The sequence below is a fragment of the Spermophilus citellus genome (assembly GCF_964194105.1).
Source record: "Spermophilus citellus genome assembly, chromosome: 9".
NCBI classification, from domain to species: Eukaryota; Metazoa; Chordata; class Mammalia; order Rodentia; family Sciuridae; genus Spermophilus; species Spermophilus citellus.
In genome coordinates this window covers 3399529-3418616 of record NC_138191.1, presented here as the reverse complement: position 1 = coordinate 3418616, position 19088 = coordinate 3399529, and the positions used below count along the sequence as shown (strand labels likewise).

The 19088-nt window shown below is 57.6% G+C and overlaps 1 protein-coding gene across 5 annotated transcripts; it reads left to right on the top strand.

Moving 5' to 3' along the window:
- Positions 1-1727: 1727 nt before the first annotated feature.
- Positions 1728-12881, top strand: CELF3 (CUGBP Elav-like family member 3; the record flags this gene model as incomplete). 5 transcript variants are annotated; one of them, XM_081308224.1, is made up of 12 exons in its annotated part: positions 1728-1872; positions 3025-3107; positions 8232-8280; positions 8657-8782; positions 8904-8983; positions 9986-10129; positions 10241-10382; positions 10548-10697; positions 11034-11099; positions 11466-11600; positions 11846-11989; positions 12754-12881. In XM_081308224.1, the coding sequence occupies 12 exons, from the start codon at positions 1728-1730 to the stop codon at positions 12879-12881; spliced, it is 1392 nt and encodes a 463-aa protein (XP_081164350.1). The 5 variants fall into 5 exon arrangements, with proteins under 5 accessions (XP_081164350.1, XP_081164349.1, XP_081164348.1 ...); XM_081308223.1 differs by having other exon boundaries at positions 8654-8782; positions 11469-11600; XM_081308222.1 differs by having other exon boundaries at positions 8654-8782.
- Between the last annotated feature and the right edge of the window lie 6207 nt (positions 12882-19088).

Genomic DNA, 19088 nt, shown 5'->3' with positions numbered 1-19088 from the left:
CCCCCAGAGGTGCTTCCGCACTCCTTTTGCTACCTGACTCAATTAGAGCGAGTCCCATCCAAGGAACTCACTTGAAGGAAGAAGCAAAGGAAGGAGTAATTTGGCTTTGCTTCCCTAACGGGGACTTGGCAGCTGGGTTTCTTCCCACGGAGAGAATCAGGAGTCCACTCTTGTCAGAGGTTCTTGGCATGAAGTGTTTGTTAAGCACCTACTAGGCTTGAAAAAGACACGGTGCTAGACACCGGGAACAGTAGAACCCTGGATTGAACGCTGTCTTGGTCTTGAAGGCGCTTCCAAGTGAGACCTCCCGCTGCGCCTCCCTGCCCACACACTTACACACCCGAACCCCGAGAGAGACAAGGGGGTGTCGGCAAAGGCCAGCAAGGACAGTGATTCTTGGTTCCTTTTCTGGAGAACTCACGATTCTCCTTCGGCCCTCATCTCAACCTGCTCTTCCTCTTCCCACCTCCCTTTCCTTTTTCCTCCCCGGGTCCCTTCTGCTCGGTCCCCAGACTCTGCGACCTGTGTCCCTCCCTGTCCATGCCTCCCCCTCTCTCAACCCGCCCAACTGTTGTATCCGTGATTTCCTTCCCGTGGTTTCTTCCCTTGGATCTCCACTCTCAGGCTCCCCCAATGCCGACTCCCTCTCCTCCCCGCCCCCAGCTCCCATCTCCTGGGTCTTCTTTCCAGCACCGGGGACAGCTCCAGCCCCCGGAACAATGGACCCCACCTTAGGGCTCCTCTATAAATTCTCCATCTTAGTGCCTGGCCCAACTCCTGGCTGGGGCTAAGATGGGGGAAGGGTTGTTATCAACAGGACCAGCTGCTCTTCTGGGGGCGGGAAGGGAGTCCGGGAGGACCGAGACGGAAAGAGGGCGTGGCTCTCGCCCGGGTTGTGCGTCCCTCTCCAGGGTAGAGAATTTGCATTCTGCCCCTGAGACTGACATCACCGCTGCCGGGGGAGAGGGGGTGGGAGTGGGGAGGGGGTGTGGAGGGGGAGGTTTTTGTTGAGGAGAGCGCGGCCGGAGAGCAGAGCTCCGGGACCCAGGTGACCGGGAGAGCAGGCGGCCCGCGGCGGGAGCAGCCGGCAGCAGCCCAGGCCCGGGGCCGGGGTGGGGTGGGGGGGCGAGGGAGGACCTGAGGGGGCGGCAGGGCCACAGGGACCCCCGGAGCCCTGCCGCCGTCCGAGACCCAGCGTCTGGCATCTTTCGGACCCCGCAGAAGGACCGGCCACAGGGAGGTGTCCTCCCTGGGGAAGCCAGCGAGAGATCCACCTGCCCCACATCAGGAGGGCCCCCTCTGACGCCTGGCAGCCCTGGCCGTCTCCGCCCAGCGCCCTGGCCAGGCCCGGTCCCCCACCTCCAGCTGCCTCCCACGGCCCCCAGCCCTCCAAGTCCAGCACCCCTGCTGCGCCCCGGCCCTCGGGTCTTGGCCACACTGACCCCCATCCTGGGATCTCTGCCAGGTCTCCGGGAGGGAAACCGTGTGTTTGGGCTATGCCCCCTGGTGGCACGACAGTGTCTGCCTAGACCCCTGACCCCTAGCCCTGGCTCCCTGGGCCTCCTTTGTGTGAAGAGCTGCTCCTCTGCTCAGGGTGTTTGGGGGCCAAAGGGAAAGCCAGCCCAGGCGGGGCCCCCGGCCCCCACCACTTGCCTCTTGGTTGGGCAGCTCCCCTGGCTTTGGGGCCTCTCCCTGCTCCCCTCGGCCCCTCCTCGTGGGCCGCCCCAATGAAGGAGCCGGATGCCATCAAGCTGTTTGTGGGGCAGATCCCGAGGCATCTGGAGGAAAAGGACCTGAAACCCATCTTCGAGCAGTTTGGTCGGATCTTCGAGCTGACTGTCATCAAGGACAAGTACACCGGGCTGCACAAGGGTGAGGGGTCAGGCTAGGCTGGAGAGGTGGCAGTGGGTGGACCGGGAGGTTGGGACGAAGGGAGAGGCCAGGCTGGAGAAACGGAGTGACTAGGAAGGGCTGATCTGGAGGGAGAAGTGCTCAGGCTCAGGGGACTCCGGATGGAGGAGGTGGACGAGAACTCAGGTAGAGTGACCAGGGGACTGAGGATGGAGGACTTAGGGGTGCGCTTTTGGGTGAAGAGTTTTCAAGAGGCTGCAAAAACGTGGATCCCAGAGATGAAAGGAGGTGTTGATGCTGTGGGTGGACTCCAGGAAGAATGAAGGGACAGGAGAGCTGGTTTGGAAGACAGGGAGCTGGAGGTGTGTGTGTGTGTGTGTGTGTGTGTGTGTGTGTGTGTGTGTCGGGCAGAACTGAGACTCTGAGTAGCCTCAGATACTGTTGGGACATGGGTCAGGGCACAGAGTCAGGTGCCCAGCCTGTGGAAATGACCTGGGCAAGGCAGCCCCAGGACTGAAGAGCGGGACCTGAGAAGTAGGGCAGGAAGGATAGATCGGTGAGGGTCTGAGTAGCACAGGAGACTTAGAAAGTTAAAAGGGAGGATGCCCCTGAGGTCTCTCCAAGGACTGTGGCTAAGTAGGGTTGACCCAGGGTCAGGGCTTGGAGAGCTCCAATCGCTGGGGAAAGGAGGGCCACACTCCCTCCCTCCCACCACTGGGCTCCTGAGAAAAAGCACTTCCGGCTAACTGCTCTCTCCTCTCCTTCTCCGATCCACTCTCCACCCTGTACCTGCCTCCCCTGGCATCAGGGAGACATGAGAAAGCAGGCAAAACAGGAGAGCAGAGGGGTGGCCAAGATGGAGGGGAAGAAAAGGCGAGGGAGGAAGAGGAGGGAGAGCGGATGAGGAAGAGAGAACCAGGCTATGAGCTCTGTCTGGGCCATCTCCTAAGAGCCCAGCACCCTCCCTGGTCCACCTCACCAGCATGCAGAGCTCCTGGTCTCTGGCCCACTTCTGAGACCGAGCGTCCACCCCTCAGAGCTCCCCACCCCAGCAGGCAGGCGACGGCAAGATGGGAAAAGCCCCCCAGTCCCCTCTGTCTCCTGGGGGAGCCCGTCAGGGAGGGAGGCCAGGACTCACCCCTACCCTGTCTCTCTGCCCCTGCCCCTCCTCAGGATGTGCCTTCCTGACATACTGTGCCCGCGATTCAGCCCTGAAGGCCCAGAGTGCCCTGCACGAACAGAAGACGCTTCCAGGGGTGAGTGCCGTCCTGTGCAGGGCCAGGAGGCCAGAAGGCCTTAGAGGTGGCAGGGACTCCTCCCCGCTGTCATCACCAGGAAGTCCCTCTCTTCTCAGCATCCACCTTTCTGGCTGCAGATGCATGCATCTTCCTCCTCTTACCTGGAGAGGAGGAACAAGAACCTTTAGTGGAGAAAACCAACCTTTCCTTTCTGAGGCGCAGATGCAGCCCCTCCCCCACTTCCCCACCTGCCCTCAGGACCGTGCTGGAGGGAAGACTTAGTGGGGAGTGTGGGGAGAAGACCCTGGACCAGGAGCCACGGGTGGGGTTGACAGAGGCACCCAAGCACTCTTTTGTGGCTCTGGAGAAGCAGCTTGGGGAGGGGGCTGTGAGATGGGGGAGGGGTGCTGCCACCCTGGGACCGGGCAGCTGGGCCTGCTGGTTGGCATCCTCGTGCTGGTTTCTGAACTCAGCCATGCTCCCCTCGGGTCTCCAAGGAAGAGCCGTGGGAACAGGCACAGGCCTAGGCTGGAGCAAGGCCTGGACATGAGGATGAGGTAGCCCGGACAGGGCTTGCAACACCGCAGAGAAGCAGGCCTGCCCCTGCCCTGCCCAGTGCGCCCAGGGAGGCTGGGATGGCCCTGATGTGGTCCGCCCCCCCCCCCAGTAAGGTCACATCTCTTTGTTTCTTTTCTCAGTCGGCCTTGCAGACTGTCCCCAGCTTGGGTGACAACTGAGGTTAGGAATAAAGAATCTCAGGCTGCCCCCCACCCAACTCCTGAAACTGCAGGGAGAGAAGACCCCATTCCCTTTTGCTCTGTCTGCTTCTGTTTTCCCCAGACTGTGAATCCCAGGAAGTACTTCCTGAGATCTAACTCCACCCCTGCTCTCAGCAAACATTTGCTCAGCACAGTCTGGGTGCTGGAGACACATCTGGCCTCTATTCCTTCCCCACGTGGGGAGCAGAGAATGGTGCTCTTCATCCATCTCTTCCTGGGAGGGAAACAGAACAGATGGGGGCGGGGAGGACAGGATCCCAGAAAATCAGAACAGTTTGAACCTCTCCCAACCTCAGACCCTTCCAGGTCCTCCCTGGCCTCTGCCCTCAGCTGGGAAGGTAACCCCGCTGCCCCTCCCCCACCACTTTGGTAGCTAGAACAGCGTCCCTGCATGTGTTCGAGAGGCTCTGGGATCCAGGGCGAGCATGTGTTCATGCACGCACGCATGTGAGCACCCAGAAGGCCAGATGTGGGGGGGCACACATGAGCCTGGTCCCCACTGAGTCCCATCTTTCTTTCCCTCCCTTCTCTCTCTGGAGGCCCCTAACAAATCAAGAGTTTTCACATCCATTGCCATTAGTCTTTCCCTGTTGTCTCCCTATTTCAGAGTCTCTGCAGAAACCAGAGGGGATCAGGGGAAGAGAGAGAGAGAGAGAGAGAGAGAGAGAGAGAGAGAAGGGAGACCAAAGTGGGGACTTGGAGACAGGCAGGGGTGGGTGTGAGTCCCAAGTGTGGGTCCTGCCACCGGGGGTATCTACCCTGTGTCCAGGACACAGAGACACTGCCTACCCTTCTTAAGGCCCCAGGGAGGGGGAGGGAGAAGGGAGCCCAGGTTAATGATTGTCTAGCCCTTCTCCAAAGCTTCCAGGTGACACAGAGTTCCCACGTTGGCCCTTGCCCCAGGGGACAGAATCTAGAGAGATCTGACAGCTTCCAATAAGAAATGAGGGGTCCTACTCTCCCACGGGGTACCTCTGGCCGGGGGCTTGGGGAGCAGACCCAAGGAGTTCAAGGCAAGCAGGTGTCTGCAAGCAAGTCCTCCCTGGCCCTTTTTACCCTCCTGGTCCTTTGCCTTTTCCCTTAGATTGTGTGTGTGTGTGTGTGTGTGTGTGTGTGTGTGTGTACAGTGTGTCAGCTGCTGCATGATTCTGTTGGGAAGTTCTTCCTACTCTGTAATCTCCAAGCCCTCCTACTGCAGGTCCCCTTCTGCCCAGTACCGTGGATTGGCCCAGGGGTGCTCAACCACTAAGCTACAACCTCAGCCCTTTTTATTTTTTAGTTTGAGACAGGGTCTCACTAAGATGCTGAGGCTGGCCTCAAACTTGCAATCCTCCTACCTCAACCTTCCAAGTATCTGGTATTATAAGTATGCACCACCATGCCTGGTGCAGGTTCTTTTTTAAATAAGGGCATTTAACCCTCTTTCCTTGCTCCCCATCTTTTTTATCCCCAAATCTAGAAGGTGCTACCATATTAGAGTAGTGTTTGGGGCTGCATAAAGAAAGAATGGGGGTTGCATCTGTGACTATTAAGCCCCACTTCCTCTTCTCTCCACTAATAGCTCCCAGGGGCTGCTTTGCTACAGGTTCCTGAAGGGGTCCTGTGAGCCAGGTGGGGTCTCTTGGAGGATGCATCTGTTTGTCCTCTTCTTTTTCCTTCACTCTGTGAAATCCCACTCTGTGGACAGGGGAAGGTGGGCTCTGGCTCCACCTGTGAGTGATCCCAGGCACAGAGAAGAGTTGTGGAGTCAGGAGTGGAAGACCTGCACCCTCGAGACAATTAGACTTTGTGGGAACAATGAGCTCTTCTTGAAAAGGGGGCTTTGCTCTTGGTGGGAAGGATGGGGACTTAAAAGTGATCCTGTCCGAGGCAGCTCAGCGATTCTTGGTTGGGGTAGAAGTTGCCCCTTCCTCTTTGGGAGGCCCTGGGGAGGGCTTATCACCTGGTGGGTGGTAGCTAGGAAAGAGGCGCCTGCCGGGTTGCCAGGTAAACAGGGCACAGCTGGACTCAGGGGAGGGGGCAGGTGTGCCAGAGCTGAGCTAACAAAGCCTGAGCTTCCCACAGGAAGTGCTGGGTCAGGAGGAAGGAGGCTGGAAGTGGGCACCGGGGGGCCTGGAGGGAGTGGCGGTCTCCCTCGCCATGGTGCCCGCTGTGGCTGGGCACTGGAGTGTCTGAGAATCCACCTCAGCCGTGCTGTTTACTGTGAGCTATTTTCGTGCCTGCAAGTCTGTGCAGGGAGGGAACCACATCCTTTCTCTCTGGGTCCCAGGTTCCCATCTCCAACCAGAACAGCAAATCCCCAAGAGCTTGTTGGGAAGGGGTTGGTGCCACACATAAGAGTCCCCTGTGCTGAGCCCCTGGTGGGGCGAGCTGCTTCTGCCAAGGTGTCTGTGAGGAAATCTCCTGATTGTTTTGGCTGCAGTACAGGACCATGAAGCCCCTGGCTTCTGACCCCAGACCTACACACACACACACACACACACACACACACACACACACACACTCCTAAGGAGATTGAGCCCCAGATGGGATAATCCCAGATTGGTGGGAGATAAAGCTGGGGGCTGTTGGCTGGAGGATTTGTGGACTGTGACCTCCCTCCCCCACCAGCTGCTCTCAGATCCAGAGATCTGGGGGTGGGGCCTGGCCTGGCGCAGGAGTGCCCTTTGAGGTGGGTTTCGGGTTGGTCCGAGGCTGTGAATGCCTGACTTGCAGAGTGCCAGGCATGACTCCGCACATGGGTCCAGCATAAGGAGGTGCAGGGGCAGCTGTCATTTCTGCATTTTGGGTTGAGTGATGCCACACAGAGTCTCCAAACGCTGGGACACCAGCGTGGAAGGGAACCTGACTGGAGACCACCTGGTCCGCCCCCTTGTTTTTCAGATGAGGAAGTTGAAGGGCAGAGCAGAGAGTGACTAACCCAAGGTCACACAACTAGTGGAAGGCTGGGCTGGTTGGTCCCATGCCCAGGTCTCCTAACTCACAGCCCCACCCCCAGAATGCAAAGGAACAGTTTGTTTACTTTTAAAAAAATTTTTTTTTAGTTGTAGATGAGCACACAGCATCTTTATTTATTTTCATGAGGTGCTGAGGATCAAACCCGGTGCCTCACACGCGCAAAGCAGGCGCTTTACCACTGAGCCCAGCCCCGGCCCCGACTCTGACTTTTATTTATTCACAGGCACTGGAATAGGACTGCCCCACCATCAGGTGAATGAGGGGGACAGGTGTGGTCCCAGTGGTCAAAGTCCTCAGACATTGCAGCTGAGTCCTTCTCCATTTCCGGTTCCTACCAAGCTCCCCACCCTGCTAAGGAAACCAACCTGTGGGAGTCATTTCCAAGTCCTCTCACCAAACAAGACATGGAGAGTGAACTAGCGATTCCCCATCCCCACTGAAGACTGAACAAAGGGGGACACTGCAGGGGTCAGGGAGAGGGGAGAGCTCTGGGGGACTTCTGAGCCAGGGAGAATTGCGAAGGAGCCGGGGACATCCTCTGTTCCTTCAGCGCTGTCTCTGCAGACGGCGGGACGTGCTCTGGAGGAGGGAGGCAGAGAAGGGGCAGTGTGGCCCCCACGGGCTGGCTCTGCACACCTCCCTCCAGGACCAGGACGCTTTCCTGGCCCCTCCCCCACCTCCCAGCCCCCACCCAGTCCTCCACCCCAGCAAACCCTGTTCCCACCCCCCTCCCCACTCCTGCTCCGGGTGTGTGGAGCAGCCGAAGTGATGACGTCACCACGGTCGCCAGGGCGACGGGGACGGATAAATCAGGCTGAGTGGGCGGTTGCCATGGTGCGCATTCTCCCGTTGCCACGGAGACTGGGCATCTGCTCCCTTTGTGCTGCCCGAGTGCCTTCCCCCTGGGGTCAAGGGGTGTAGGGGGGCAGAAAGAGAAGCAGACACACCTCCAGGGGTCAGAAGGAAGTCTGGGCCTCTGTGGGGTCTCCCTCAGTCTAGAGTCCTTGGGGGCTTCTCCATGGGGTGGCCTGTGTTGCTCCGACTTTGTAGAAGGAAGGCAGTTCTTGAATAGTCCCTTGGCTGGGTTTTGTCTCAGGACCTGGGTCCTATGGGCAGGACCCCTTCTCCCCTAGGAAGAGTAGCACCCGTCCCTGGCCCAGGCACTGGGGCCAAGCTGAGCCCATGTGCCCATGAGCATCTTCCTCACATCCTCTCTCTCCTGCCTCTAATCCCCTCGGGTCCTAGTCCTAGACAAGATTAGGCCCGGCCCTTGCTGCCCATCGGAAACTTAGGGGCTAGGGAAACCGCCTGGGCCTGGGGCTTGCTCTCCCAGCCTCTGCAGGCCAGCGGGAGGCTCCTGGGAGTTCTGGGAGGCCCTAGATCTGCCTTCTCTTCTCTCCTTCAGATGAACAGGCCGATCCAGGTCAAGCCCGCCGACAGCGAGAGCCGAGGAGGTAGGTCCGCACCCGAGACTCCATGCCTCTCTTCCCACCCCAGGCCCAGGGCTTGGGGAGATGAGGGGCGGTCTTCCTCCAGGAAAAAATTCTGATCATTCTGAAGAGTTCCCAGGCCAGATGGAGAGGGGAGTCCGTGTGGTTGCAGGGGATGGAGATTGGCCTCGGGAGAGATGGCCACTCGGAGGCTCAGTGGAGTGCAAGTCCTTCCGAGCTGCCAGCAGCCTACTCCTAGCCGGCACCCACTTCACACCCGGGTGTTGGTCCCCAGGGCGGGAAGTAGTGGCAGACTCCAGGGAAGAGAGGCGGGGAAGAGGCTGGGACAGTAGCTGGAGGCCTGAGCATGTCCTTCCTCCTGTGCCCTACCCCCCAGAAGACCGGAAGCTCTTTGTGGGGATGCTAGGGAAGCAGCAGACAGATGAGGACGTCCGGAAGATGTTCGAGCCCTTCGGGACCATAGATGAGTGCACCGTGCTCCGGGGCCCAGATGGCACCAGCAAAGGTAGTCACCGCTCCTGTGGCCGGCGGGCCTTCCTGTCCCTCCCTGCTGGTCCCTTATCAGGAGGTCTCCCGTGGCCTTGAGGTGGGGCTCACCCCTCTCTTCTTTGTCTCCACCTCTCTAGGCTGCGCCTTCGTGAAGTTCCAGACCCATGCTGAGGCCCAGGCCGCCATCAACACCCTCCACAGCAGCCGGACCCTGCCTGTGAGCCCAGCCCCCTCCCCAGCCTCCCCTCCCCAGGCCCTGGCGCCGAGGGGCAGTCCACTCAGGATAGGATTCTTCACTCATGGGTGGTGCTGGGGACGGAACCCAGGGCCTCGTGACGCGAGGCAGGCACTCTACCAACTGAGCTACGTCCCCAGCCCTCTTCAATTATCTGAAGGAATGTCTTGGCAGAAAAACAAACCCTTTAGGGCCGTAGGTCAAAGAGCCTCTCCCCACCTCTCTTCTATACCCACCTCACCCTCAGTCCCAGTCTCTCACCTCCTCTTCCGCCTCCCTTCCTCCGCCCTTCCATCCTCCTACATGGCTTTCAGACCTGCCATATCCCCACCCCACTTGCTGGGTGCCAGACTCTGGCTTAGAAGCCGGGTGCCTGTTGACATTGGTGTTGGTCACCTGAGTGCCTCTGGGAACCCCAGCAGAACAAACCTCTGAACAACTCCGGAGCCCTGAGGGCTGGCAGTTGTCTCCAGCAGAGCTGGGCGGGGCTCGGAGGGGAGAAGGCAGCATGGGATGGAGAACCCTGTTAGGTGACCCCAGGCCCCTGCCACTCTAGAGCCTAAGACTCTATGACAGTCCTTGCAAATGTCCCAGTGTGTGTCTAACTCAGCTCAGGCTGGTGTTAGAGCCTGAGGCTGCATCCACTGAGCACACCCGGAGGACCAGGCTGTGGGGCAGGAGCCCTATAGGGAGGTGGGGGCCGCTCTGGGGGCAGGAGTAGACTTCTGCTGTGGCTCTTCCACCAAGGGGAGGACTTCCAGGTGTGGATCCTCTGGAGGAGCGGTGATGCCCTTTCACGGTCCCCCACTCTTTCTAGCCTTTTGCACATCCTGGCGCAGGGAGAGGGTAGAGCAGAATCTCCCCATTTGGCTTCCGATCCAAAGACACCAGTGCAGGAGGCGGGACGAGGCCAGGGGCTGGCCCCTGGGGAAGAGAGGTGCTGACTGTCTCTCTCTCTGACCTGCATGTGGGGCCCGTGCCCAGGGTGCCTCATCCAGCCTGGTGGTGAAGTTCGCTGACACCGAGAAGGAGCGAGGTCTGCGACGCATGCAGCAGGTGGCCACCCAGCTGGGCATGTTCAGCCCCATCGCCCTCCAGTTTGGAGCCTACAGCGCCTACACCCAGGCCGTAAGCACTCGCCCTGGCTGAGCCTGGCCCGTCCCGTCTCTCCTGGCCGACGTGTCCTGCCCCATCTTCCCGACACATTGGGCCCAGCCCACCTTGTGTCCCTCTTTCCAGCTGATGCAGCAGCAGGCGGCCCTGGTAGCGGCCCACAGTGCCTACCTCAGCCCCATGGCCACCATGGCTGCCGTGCAGATGCAGCACATGGCCGCCATCAATGCCAACGGCCTCATCGCCACCCCCATCACCCCCTCCTCAGGTGAGGCCTGTGCAGGGCAGGGCGGGGCTGGGCATCACGGGGGCCAGGGCACTACGGCCTGGTGGGGCCCAGGGGGGCTCGTCGCTCTGCCACCCTCAGACTCGCTGACTGGGCCTCCGCCTCTGTGTCCCCTTCTCCGCTGTCTCTGTGGCTCTCTCCTCCCAGGAACCAGCACCCCTCCTGCCATCGCTGCCACGCCCGTCTCTGCCATCCCTGCTGCCCTGGGCGTCAACGGCTATAGCCCGGTGCCCACCCAGCCCACTGGGCAGCCTGCCCCCGACGCTCTGTATCCCAACGGGGTTCACCCCTACCCAGGTGGGCCCTCCGCCTGTCACCCTGCCTGGTCCTCCTCCAAGCCACCTGTCCTGTCTTGGCAGTCACACCACACCACCCCTTTCTAGCCCCAGGGTTCCAGGGCCGGTCAGGCTCCTCCATCCTGGGCAGGGGTACTCCCTATTTCTGACCAGGGAAGCTGGGGCTCAGAGCTGGGACCACACCTCCAGGGTAGCACGACAGCCAGACCCCAGTCCTTCCTGCCTTATGGCCCCGCACCCCGTGCCCAGCGAGGCTCTCCTCCCCTGCCCATCTCTGCTGCTCGGAGGTGGGGGCTCCTGCTGGGTGCCAGCCACTCAGGGTCCCTGCTCTTCGCAGCCCAGAGCCCCGCGGCCCCCGTGGACCCCCTGCAGCAGGCCTACGCAGGGATGCAGCACTATACAGGTGAGGCTCCTCGCACAGGCCCTGCCCAGGTGGGGGGACCACAAGAGGAAGGAGGCCAGGCGTGGATCTGGGCTTCTCGGCTCTGCCAGTGCCTCCTTGCACTTTCTGGACAAGCCTTATCCACAGGATGGGTCTGGAGGGCCAAGGGGCTTTTCCTGACAGACCTTAGCTCTGGGGATCCCACTGGCCTGGGTGAGGGGAGGGAGATCTGTCCGTTAGCGTTCTCTGTCCCCCCAGCAGCCTACCCTCTGCTCTCTCTGTCCCCCTAGCAGCCTACCCTCTGCTCTCTCTGTCCCCCCAGCAGCCTAACCTTGGCTCTCTCTGTCCCCCTAGCAGCCTAACCTTAGCCCTCTTTGTCCCCCCCAGCAGCCTACCCGGCAGCCTACAGCCTGGTTGCGCCCGCGTTCCCGCAGCCTCCTGCCCTAGTGGCCCAGCAGCCTCCACCTCCGCCTCAACAGCAGCAGCAGCAACAGCAGCAGCAGCAGCAGCAGCAGCGAGAAGGTGCCAGGCCTGGGCAGGGTCCTCATAGCCACAAGCCTTCAGGGATAGGAAGGTCCTCCTGTGGTCTCAGGGACTTCCGATTGCCCTGTGCCAAACCTAGCTCCTGCCCGTGTGTGGGGATGAAAACAAATGGGGACAAGGTGGCCGGAGCCCTGGCCACATGCTGGGCTAGGAGTGGAGGGTCCTTGCGGGGTCTGCTTCCCAGCACCCTGTTGCTCACGTCCTCGGTCTCTGCCGCCACCCAGGCCCTGATGGCTGTAACATCTTCATCTACCACCTGCCCCAGGAGTTCACAGACTCAGAGATCCTCCAGATGTTTGTCCCCTTTGGCCATGTCATCTCAGCCAAAGTCTTTGTTGACCGGGCCACCAATCAGAGCAAATGTTTTGGTAAGAATACGATGATCCAAAAGACCAAGTGTAGACATGTTGTTGTTGTTGTTGTTGCCAAACTCCACGTTAGAACACGGTCTGATACCACTGAAAGCGCTGTGGTCACAATGGGCCCTGTACCTGAGATCCTGAGTGTCCGAGGGCAGGACAGGACCATCTCTGACACACCCTGCATCCCATACTTATTGCACCTGAGCTCTTCTCTTCCTGTAGAAAACCATAGCTTCGTCCTTGTTAGGACCAACGTTGGCCAGAACATGGCTGGCTGGTAGAGCGGGTGCTTAGCACGCCTGAGGCCCTGGGTTTGATTCTGGGCATGTACATCCACAAAAGTTCGCCCGCCAAATTCATGCTTGATGGAGTCAAGTAGGCTCCGTCTGGGGAGTTTGGTTTTCCAAAGGGGGTAGGTCTTAGACGCTTCACATCTTTGAAAGGCTGCTCCAGGGACTTTGTTTCAAAGCCATGTAAGGTCTGGCGATGACAGTTTTCAAAAGGCCGATTCAGACATAACCAGGCGGAGGAAGAGGCCACCCTGCAGAGAGTGCTGGAAAGCGTGTCCTCGTTCTGTAAGTGGCTGCACTGGGATCACGCGTTCAGCCCACCCATCAGCACACACTTCCTGATGCCCACGGTGTGCAGGCAGTATTCTAGGCATTAGCGAGACCTAGAAGAAATAGGTCTGGAGAGCTGGAGCGGCAGCCCTAGGCCCACGGCAAGAGAGGGAGATGGGCCGGGCTGGCCTTATGCCCCTCTCACCCCAGGCTTTGTGAGTTTCGACAATCCGGCCAGTGCCCAGGCGGCCATCCAGGCCATGAATGGTTTCCAGATCGGCATGAAGCGCCTCAAAGTCCAGCTAAAGCGGCCTAAGGATGCCAACCGGCCCTACTGAGGGCTCCAGGTGGGTGCTGCTCCGGTGTTGTGCCCCCCTCTCCAACCCCCACACTGCAGCCAGGGCCCTCGAGTGTGCCACCCACCCTTCCCACCATCCTCAGGGGCCACCCACCCTACCCGGTTCTGGGCATGGGAAACGGACCTGGGAAACTGCCTCAGCTGTTGTTCAGTCACCTCTCTCTCTCTCTCTCTCTCTCTCACACACACACACACACACTCACATACTCACTCACACTCACTCCATGTGAGCCCAGGAGGAACCGAGTCTGTCTGTGTCTGCCCCAGAGCTTCACACTACCTGTTCTGTTTGTCCGGTCAGTGTGTCTGTGTCTGTGTCTCTCTCACTCTCTGGTTTTCCTTTGGGTTGATGAAATTAGGAGAGCAGGTTTGGGGGAACAAGGTTTGGTTTAGGGTACTTGAGGGTCCTAGTCCCTGGCTTCTGGAATCTCTGTCCTCCCAGTGGTGGAAACACCAGGTCCTCCTTGCCCTGATGTCCAGGTGACTTCCACTCAGAGCAGTGCACCTGGGCCCCTGGGCCAGGAAAGGGCCCAGGGCCAACTGGGGCAGCCCAGCTGCAGCCTGGTGGGAGTCACTTTGGTTTAGGTGGTGGAGGTTGGAGTGTTGCATTGCCTGGTGAATTTCGCTTAGCAGCCCCTCACCCCACTGTGGGCCAGCGTCCCAACCTCAGGGCCACAAATCTGTGCGCCTTGGTTATTTTTGTGTTAATCTCCTTTGGACTAAACCCCTGGAAAAAAAAAAGCACCCAACCCAAGAACAATACCCACATTTTCTGTTTCTCCCCTTTCCCCCCAATCCTGGCTGCTTAACTCCCCCCACCCCGGGGGCCCCCAGCCCAGGGCCCGTGTCCATTGTCGGCTGAAGCCCCCATCCCCGGACCCCTGCTCCGGGCCCCTGTAAGTTGCATGGAATGAGCGTGTTGTCTTTGGAGCCAATTGTTTGTTATTTGGGGAGGGGCCGTGGAGGGAAGCTTCCCCCCAGCCCAGGGACAGGGCCGGGGGCAGCTCGCGGGATGTGCTTGGTCAACAGTGGTTGGTGACTGTGGTCTGTGTTCTGTGCATTTCTCTTGCTTTTTCTGTTCCTTTCCAAAAAGGAATGAGAGCTCTGCTTAGAGGCGGGGCGGTCTCACCCCAGACTCGTCCCTAAGCCCAGTCCGGGTGGCCCTGGCCTTGCGGAGGCTCCTCTCCAGGTGTCTGTCTCTCACTCCTCCCTCCTCCTGGTCCCTCTGCCTGCCTGTTGCTCCTCATCTCTGCCTCCCCTCTGGCTCTGAAGCCCTCACTCTTCCCTTGGGCTGTCCGACTGCTTCCTTCCTAATGGCCTTTGGCTTCTGTCTCCTCCAACGCCCCCCATCCCCTCGTTCCTGGCCTTTGCTCTCGTGGCTGGGGGGCCGGATGGTTCCGTTTGGAATGAGGCCTTTTAGATGACCTGCCTTCTCGGGCAGCCCCATCTTGATGCCACCACCCACCCCAGCCCCTCCCTCTGCCCAGAGCCTGTGGCCAGCACTGCCCCCATCTTCCGCAAGCTTCCCCCGTGTTTCCTTCCTTCACAGGTCTGGAGATGCCAGAGGAAGGGGTGCCTCACACCCTCCTCCCACAACTGGCTCCGGCCCTCTCTGCACATCTGCCCTGGGCCTCGATCGGGCTCTGGGGCCAAAGCTGCTTCACGGCCCCGGGGGCACAGGACACTGGCCTGCTCCTGCTACCCTGCCTCTCTGATGGCCGTGGCTTGGCTTCCCTGGCTCCGCGGGCCTATTCCTCCCAGGTGCCCTTTTGGCCTTTGCGAGGGAGCAAGGAATAGGCTGGAAGTTTCCAGGGTATCTGCCTTCTGCTCGGGCTCCTGTGGTGGGCCCTCTGTGCCCAGTGCTCACACCTGCCTCCCGACCAGTGGGCCTGCTCTAGTCGTGAAGCCCAGGGTGGGCGGCGGGGCTCCCACACTCCCCAGCCCACCCTCACCCCAGCCTCTTCCCCGCAGTAGGGGCTCCTCAGAAGCTGGCCTCACACTCCCCTCCACCCAGCTAGAGGTAGGATATCCCTGAATCCTGGGCTCCCAGCCCTAAAACTCACTGCCTCCCCCAAGGGCCCCTCCAAGGAGGGTGTGGGGGAGCCCTGAGGGCTGCCTCTCCGCCAGTCAGCCACAGAGACCCTCCTCCTTTCTCGAGGAAAAGACCTCCCCCTGAACCCCTAAAAATGTTTACAGTCTCTGCTGGCCCCCTCCGTGTAAATACCACCACCACCCGTGCGTCACCCAGCCCGCCCGGCCCGGCCGGTCGCTGCCATCTCTCTTTCTGGGAGTTTAGACAATTTTGCCCTTGGATTTTTTTCTCTCTTGATTTCTCCCTTTGCTTTTGGGGGGTAACTGGGTATTTGGGAGGAAGGGAGTGGGGAGGGCTAAAGGGGTTTATTACCTGATCATTTTCTTTAGGAAAAGGTTTTAGGGAAAAGAAAATGGGGTGGGGGTGGGAGTGGGAAGGGAGACTGGGGAGTCAGTTTCAGACAGTTCTCTATGCTTAACTTATTTATTTATTGCATTTTACTTTTAAAGAGTTGGTCTTTTCTGTCTAAATAAAGAAAAAAGTTTAAAAGCATCAAATGAGAGTCTTGGAAAGTTGAGGGCAGGGACCGGAGGGGAGGAGGGAGGTTAAGAGAAGGAAGCTGGGGAGCAGCTGGGGGGCGGCTCAGCTCTCCCTCAGCGAGTCCACGCCTGTTCGAAGCTCTGTGACTCTATTCTTCACCCCTCTTTGGGGCTTAATTCCGGAATGTTCTGTAGAATTGGGCACAGGCTCTCGGGAGCCCTGTCCCCAGGCATGTTCCATTCTGGACCTCTATTTCGTCAACCACGTTCTGTGTGTCCTCCTGTTCTAGGCCCTTCGTGGACATTCCTTCATTCCACCTCCAACAACCCCACGAGGCGGGATATAGCTTTGCAGAAAGGGAAAGGGAGGCTTTGAGGGCAGCTGACTTCCCTGGAGTCACAAGGCCAATAAGGGAAGGCTGTGGGCCATCTCCAGGCCCCATGATGCTGTTCTCATCTGTCCTCTGAGGCAGAGTCCTAACAAGTAGGGAGCAGATCGCTGCAGTGAGCTCCAGCAGGTAGAGGGTGGACTCTCTGAGCGCTAAGGTCCCTCCAATTCCTAGACCTTTTCTGGGCCCCTCTTTGGGGCTGGCTCAGGAGGAGCCCACAGGTGTGGCCTCTGACTTCATGGCACATGGGTCACTTGCTTTCTTATAAACTGCTCACCTTCCAGCTTTGATCTGGCCATTACCCTGGACAGGAGTAAATCCCCACCCTACCTCACTTCTGCCTCCTCTTCCAAGGGCCCCAGACTAAGACTATTTAAAAAGAGAAGCAAAAGGGGAAGTTCTAGGAGACAGCTCTGTGGAAGTGGTTTCAGGGGGAAAACGACTCTTGGGTGGTAGAGGCCAAGAATGGGACACTTCAGTAGGACCAGGTGGGATTCTTCGCCTAGTTCATAAAAAAGTCTCAGTTCCACAGAGATGGAGATGTGTGTGGTCAGGGACGGGAAGGAGCCCAGAAAAGGACCAACAGGAGCTGGTATCTCCTATTATGAATTTTCCCTTGAGCTGTCTCAGCTTCGGGGGTTTGAGAGTCAGAAGAGAAAGATGGAGAGGTAGGTGCTGGACCAAGAGCACCTGCCTCCCGGGACGCGGTAGGCGACCACACTCCTCCTTCCTCCCTCTCCTCTGAGCTCAGGAGCTGAGGTGTGGCCACCCCTCACGCAAGCGCAGCGACGGCCTTTACTGCTCTCTTCTTCTGTGATAATCAAGCTGTGTCCACTGTTAACAGCAGCATAAAAAGAAGGCAGATAACTTCTTGAGGCAGAAGAGTGGACTGGCTGTCACCAGCAGGGACGGGGCAACTTTCAGGCGTAGAATGAAAACAGACATTTAGAAAAAGGCCCTCTGTTAGGGAGACTGAGGTGATCAGAACATGGCGGGGCTCAGGGAGAGGAGCCCTGACGGTTTCTTCAATGTGTTCTCATCCCCTTTCTGTATTTTTAGAGCTTTGAACTGTATCCACGGAACCCAAGGCATCTCCTTTCCTTTGGGGTCGGACCCTGCTGGCTTGAGAGCCATGGCCTCTCTTTCAGGGTGTCCTTCGTCTTTTAATTCTCTTGCCAAAATTTCAAAGCCCTCCACAGCTTTAGCTTCCAGGGTTTGTGACTGAAGGAAGCCCTTCCAGAGCCAGGCTCCTTCTCCTCCAAACCGGAGAACTTCCACGGCCCTGACCCACACTCCTGTTTCTAACAAACCCCTTGCCCTCTGCCCTGTTTTCCCAAGGACTCGTCCCCCCCCCAGCTCTCTCCATGCCCTGCGGCCTTCACCACCTGATAGGAAGCAGGCGCAGCCGGGTGCTCCCAAGCTGGATTGCCTCCTGAACTGAGTTTCGTTATTACCTTTTCTCTTAGTCTTCATTAGTAAACAGCTCTTGATGTACCCATGAGAGCCTGAATTTGGGGTACCCTTTCTCCCACTTCGCGTAGCCAATCCAGCTGAAAGCCCCTGCGGGTCCACCTCCAAGTCCCTTGTCCAGTCCGGCCTCGCCGTCCCCGTGCACATCCACCCAGAGGCTGCAGTGTGTCTCCTCCTGAGGTCCGAGTCCTCCAAAGGAGCCGGGGTTGATGTGGAAAGCCAATTCAGGGACATTTCTCCAGGACCTGCCCTGTCTTGTTCACCACTGTATTGCCATTACCCTGGACAGCGTCCAGACACTACGAGGTGCTTGGGGAACAATTAATTAATAACGACTGCTGACATCTGGGCTGGCTTCCCACCCACGCCTAAATAGTCCAAGGCTAAAACTGTCTTTCTCCCAAAAGTCTCAACTCTTAAATATTTTTATATTCCAGTCATACAGACGTAAAGCCTTGGGAGTCTTTTTACTTCTCACATAAATTCAGTGTTATTAAATCATGAAAGATTTTACTTTCCCATTTTTTCTCATATTTCCTTCCAATTATCCACTGCTTCTACTTATTAACTCAAACTGATAAGTTTTTTTCTTCTTTTCCTCTTCCCCGACCCCTCTTCTTCCTCACACCTCCCTGGCACCAAAGCTCTTCAAGGTCTTACTTTCACTTCATTCTACACACTAAGCCCTGCTCCAGCAGGACTCTTGCATTTCTCTGGACAAGGCTGATTCTTTTTACCCCCTTCTCTTTTCTTTTGGTACCAGGGATTGAATCCAGGGCTGCTTTAACCACTGAGCCACATCCTCAGCCCTTTTTTGAGTCAGGGCCTTGCTAGGTTGCTGAAGCTGACCTCAAACTTGTGATCCTCCTGCCTCAGCCTCCCCGGCTGCTGGGATTATAAGCTTGTGCGTCACACCCGGCCCCTTCTCTCTCCAATCTCCATTACTAGTGTCAGACACATGGTTGTTGGATGCCAGCTTGATGAAATCCTGCTCATGTTAAATGACTCACCGTAAACACCCTTCCTTCATGAAGACCTCCTTTTGGCCCTCTTCCCCAGGTCTCTCTGTTCTGGTCCCTCCTTCTCTAGTCCTTATAGCAATCTGAAACCTGCCACTGTGCATTATGGCTATTTGTGTTTCATTCTCTGTGAGTCTGTAAGCGAGCAGAATGTTTTTCTTTGCTTTTTTTATCTATTGTAGTTTCTTAATACAATGCCCAATACATGGTAGATATTTAATGTTTGTTGACTTTAATCTAATTCTAATTTTGTAATCCTACTTTCTACTTCTCCATGTATTCTTGTTAAAAAAAAAACCAAACTTTTTCCCATTTACATAGTAATATTTATCATATTCCAAATATGCAACGCCAGTGGCTGGTGCATAAGACCCTGAATGACAAAGAAAATGTCAAACTGGAAGCCAGGTACAGTGGCACAGGCCTGTAATTCCAGTGATTTGGGAGGCTGAAGCAGGAATATCACAAGTTGAAGGCCAGCCTCAGCAACTTAGTGAGGCCCCAAACAATTCTGATCCTGCCTCAAAAAAAAAAAAAAAAAAAAAAAAAGGCTCAGTAGTAAAGCACCAGGTTCAATTCCCAGGATACCGCCCCCCCCCCCCCCCCCCCGCAAAACAACAACAAAAAACCAAACATCAAACTATCAAACTGCTCCTTGCTCTTATATCAATTAAGTACCAAAAGTACATAGTCAGGGATTATAAAAACAATAAGCAAGATTAATAAAAACAACAAAAA